Source organism: Eucalyptus grandis, chromosome 8, assembly GCF_016545825.1.
Source record: "Eucalyptus grandis isolate ANBG69807.140 chromosome 8, ASM1654582v1, whole genome shotgun sequence".
Taxonomy (NCBI): Eukaryota; Viridiplantae; Streptophyta; class Magnoliopsida; order Myrtales; family Myrtaceae; genus Eucalyptus; species Eucalyptus grandis.
Window position 1 is genome coordinate 47,380,008 of NC_052619.1, and position 4,279 is coordinate 47,384,286.

A 4,279-nucleotide genomic window follows, 5' to 3' on the forward strand; every position below is an offset into this window, starting at 1 on the left:
CCGCCTCGACGCGACGGATGTCACCGTAGACTAGGGCGTCACCGTCATGGAGGCCAACGTCCCCAGCCAGCGAATAGTCACTGAATCTAGGGAACTACTAGTAAATATCATTGAGGCTTAGAAAATTTAAGGACTCGATATCCTGTCTTTTCCAGATCAATTTCCGGAGAAACCCCTTTTTGTTCATTTGCCACTTTTGATGGAAAACCCGTTTATGTACAGATCTCCAGTTGAGACTAGCAAAATTTAATTTTAACTTCTTGGTTGTCCTGATGTTTAGAAAAGTACTGGCATTTTGTTCTTATGTAGTTATTTTTGGATCACCCTGACATGCAGATGTACATCCAGATCTCTTTCCACAGGTAACATCGGATGAAATTGCATATAAATAGCCCCTTATAATTCCAGGAGGATGAAAAAAGCGAGACCAGCTATGTCACAAGCCTTCCCTAGGTGCAGAACGCGACAATCTTACAAAATACCAGCTCAAGCCAGCATTAGAAATGACGAATCTGTAATTGACTTGTGATCCCTAATGGATGATAGCACAAGCAAAGTGGATATTCAATTGTGGCTCTGAGCTACAAATTGATTTTGAGGATGTTGTTCTTGACTAAAGGATTTCGAGGCACAAGATGTGCAAAATGTGCAGGAACTTCATACTTAACTTTGTGAAGAAAATGTTGATGACTGTCTAGAAGTCTTTGGAACACATTCTTCCTCAGCACAATTATGAAGCTCAAGTGCAGACTCGTTTCACTCATGTAGGTTATGATATGGTGGAGGAAATGTCTACTCATTGTAATAAGCTTTCTTTGATTCTTGCCCAGGATTTCTCATGCTTGGTGTCCTCAAAGTACTTGAAAGAGATTAGAATTCGGTAGAGAAGCTTGCGATCGATCCCATGTTGACTGTTGATCAATTGCTTAAGTTCAAGTCGGTTGAAGAAATATCCAAAGCAGTTGAGGTTTTTCTATGCACTAAGGGACTTTGGGAGCAAGAGAATTGCAGTCTCTAAGTCATTTGTCGTGCGAGAAATAGATGAACAAATTGCACAGCTTTAATCCAAGAAAGCCAAACTTGCTTGTGACCTTGACTCGACGAAGTTGCTGAGCAGAAAATCATGGCAACCTCTATATCAGCTGTCGTGCGAGAAATCCAGACTGCCAATGCTGAAATCTCACATGGTAGATGAAGAAGATAAAACAAATATTTATATATTAGAACTTTGTTTAAAGTACTTTTTTTTTCGATGTTCAAGATTACCCCTAAGGCATTTGTTGAGGGTCATTCTTTGCGCTTTGGAATAACATGTCAAAATTTAAATATGTTCTTTTTTAATTTTCAAGACTTGCAAATGTGCTTACTAACTTAATTTTGTAGTCTAAGCTAATGACTCGTGCGACGCTTGTTGATAAGATTTTCTTTATTTGTTGCTCAAATTAAGTGACAAAAGTTTCATTTAAATAATTTTTTTACCTTAAAAAAAATAGTAGCATACTTATGTTTTAGATATAGCTTTCGAGATTCAACAATGCCCACCCTTTCTACACATCAAAAAGCCACTAAATGTGGAATGATAGTAAAGAGGTTCAATTTACAAAATCCAATTAATTTGACATTATACAAAAAATTATACACAGGGATAAGTGAGGAGCTTTAGTTTGTTGGACTACCACTTTTATATTTATATTGATGCTTGCAAAAATTCATCAAATACATACAAATCTCACACTTGTTAAATGTTCAATTCTACGCAAGGCATCCAGTCTATCGGGTACTCGAAAGGTCTAAGTTTGATGAGTTTATCATTACAACTCTAACATCTATACAAAAAATTGAAAAGTCTTTCTACATAAAGAAACATATATCCAAGCATATTACTTGTGAAAAATGGTCTAAACCTGTAAACTCATGGAAGATAGTTGACTCATTCAGCATTAAAGTATCATGATCAATATTGTTCAAATCATTCGGTCGAGAAATTAAAAACCAAACTCAAAAGTCGTGTTTCGAATAGATGTGATCAAGTGCCGATGGTCGCCCCTGAGCCCGTCGAGGCACCCTCAACCCAAGCGGGCACGAGGGGCATCATTGGACAAGCTTGGACAATGCTATTCAACAAGAGAATCCGGCCCGACCTGACCCAAAGCATCGAACATCACTCATTCAATTTGGGCCAAGATCGTTAAAAAAAAAAAAAGTTGGGCCAAGATCTGGACTCATCAAAAGCCAGTCCTTTTCTTGAAAAGATGTTGTTTAAGGTACTAAAAAAGTACTGAAACGCCAATAAAAGATCAAGAAAGAACGAGGAAGAACAAAAGCCCGAGCGTCTTTCTGATTCAGTCTCTCCCATCCACTTCCTCACCGGACCAGAAACCGACAAACCATGGCGGCGAAGGGAGCGTGTCTCAACCACGTCTCGCGCGAGTCCTCCGACATCCGGCGCTTGGCCGAGTTCTACAAGGAGGTCTCTCCCCCCCGCCGCCACCGCCACCGCCGATCGGGTCTTTCTCCATTTCTTTGTTGGGTCCTGAACTGGCTTTCTTCACTGGGTTGCAGATTCTTGGGTTCGAGGAGGTGGAGAGCCCCGACCTCGGGTTCAAGATGATATGGCTGAGCTTGCCCTCCACGGGTTTCTTCCTCCACCTCATCGAGCGCTTGCCGGAGGCCAAGCTCCCCGAGGGCCCCTACAGCGCGAGCTCGCCGACCGTCGACCCCAAGTACCTCCCCCGGGGCCACCACGTCTGCTTCAGCATCGCCAATTTCGATTCTTTCGTGCAGACCCTCAAGGTGAATTCTTTTCTTACTCGGTCGACAGGATGTTGCATTTGATATCTTGGGTGCATACGAAATCTTGAAATTGGAGCGATGGTGGTCGTTTAGAAGGTCTGGTCATTGTAGTAGCCCTGATAGGCAGATGGGCAGTGTTTCGATATGAATGAAGTGCTTGCGGATGCGATTTTGGAGGGCATCTTGATCATGATCTTTTCCTCGTGTAAGCCTTGCTGTTTGCGCTTGGAATTCTTCTGGGATGGTTGTTGTGCTGCTCGCTTTGTTTTCAAGTCAATTTGGCTGCTGCCAAAATAGTAGGGGAAGTTTGAATTTTAGATAGTTTGGCACGAACATTTTGGCATAATGTTTGGTGATGTTTTATGTTCGAGTTCAGTATGTTCTTTTACATGCTTTTTTCGTTGAAATTCATTTGGCAATCCATGGTTGTGCAGGAAAAAGGGATTGAAACTTTTCAGAGGGCTCTGCCGAATGCCAAGGTTAAGCAGATCTTCTTCTTCGATCCGGATGGTAAGCTTTTCTAGCTGCATTGTCCCTCAGTGCCACTGAATTGACATCTTGGCTTCCTCTGCGAAACTATTTTCTAATAAACAATAGAATCCGTGAGTTGTGCGTTCCTGTTCGGGAAATAATTTCCATGCATCTTTCCATGTGCAGGTAACGGCGTGGAGGTTGCGAGCAGGGAGGATCCTTGATTGGTGGTAGCTGTTCGTCGAATGCAGAGGAGGTCGGGATGTGGTGGTTTGTATGTAAGAAACCATTACAAGACTCGTGAAATGGAATAAGTAGTACCCATAACCGATCATCCTGTGAACACAATTCTATCTTTCGTGATTCCGATTCGCAACACAATCTGAACTTGATATTTGTATTGCTCTATGATCACTTGTGGTTGTGCATCATGCTGTTTCAGTGCAACCAAAACCAAAATCCATTACAAATGAACAAGTATGATCCCCTTGTGGTGGACATATCATGCTGCCAAAACATTGAGTTGGCTATAGCAGGCTTTGAGAATTGCTAGTCCCTACAAACTCTGTTTGGAAAGTTATGAGAATGGGTAAGAGGCTCGTGGGATTCCACGGGTAGGGATTATTAAATTTAAATTATGACTCGAGTTTGATTACAAAAGAGGAAATAAAGAAAGAATAAAATAGATATGAATTTTCTCTTTGCCGCGGAATCCGAATTGAAGAAGAAGAACGAAGCCATGAAATCCCCTACACGTAGATGGAGTCCCCTGCGCGTGTAGAAGGCAAAATCGTGGGGTCCTCTTTCGTCCGTGAGAAGCGGCCGAGTTCTCTGCCACGTGAAGCCAAAATAGGAAGGTGGCGGGGACACACGTATAAAAGGCATTGCAGATCTTTCTTCTTCTTGGCCGTTCAAAGTCCGCCGACACCCTACGAGAAATAAAGATGTTTAAAGTCCACCAAAACCCTACGAAATAAAGACGCCGCTGCAACTTTACGTAGAAGGGAGCCGCGAG

At 42.3% G+C, this 4,279-nt stretch overlaps 1 protein-coding gene across 1 annotated transcript; it reads left to right on the forward strand.

The window, feature by feature from the left end:
* Window positions 1–2,294: 2,294 nt before the first annotated feature.
* LOC104414793 (lactoylglutathione lyase) lies at window positions 2,295–3,760 on the forward strand. The gene is made up of 4 exons (XM_010025969.3): window positions 2,295–2,470; window positions 2,563–2,793; window positions 3,228–3,303; window positions 3,451–3,760. Exons 1-4 carry the CDS (start codon window positions 2,390–2,392, stop codon window positions 3,486–3,488), a joined length of 426 nt encoding a protein of 141 aa, XP_010024271.2. The 5' UTR covers window positions 2,295–2,389; the 3' UTR covers window positions 3,489–3,760.
* Window positions 3,761–4,279: the final 519 nt, after the last annotated feature.

Excerpts from the sequence above, each read along its gene's own strand:
- LOC104414793 (XM_010025969.3), top strand. The coding sequence starts at position 2,390 with ATGGCGGCGAAGGGAGCGTGTCTCAACCACGTCTCGCGCGAGTCCTCC. Across the intron at positions 2,471-2,562 it reads TGGCCGAGTTCTACAAGGAG|ATTCTTGGGTTCGAGGAGGT; the intron begins GTCTCTCCCCCC and ends ACTGGGTTGCAG. Across the intron at positions 3,304-3,450 it reads CTTCTTCTTCGATCCGGATG|GTAACGGCGTGGAGGTTGCG; the intron begins GTAAGCTTTTCT and ends TTCCATGTGCAG.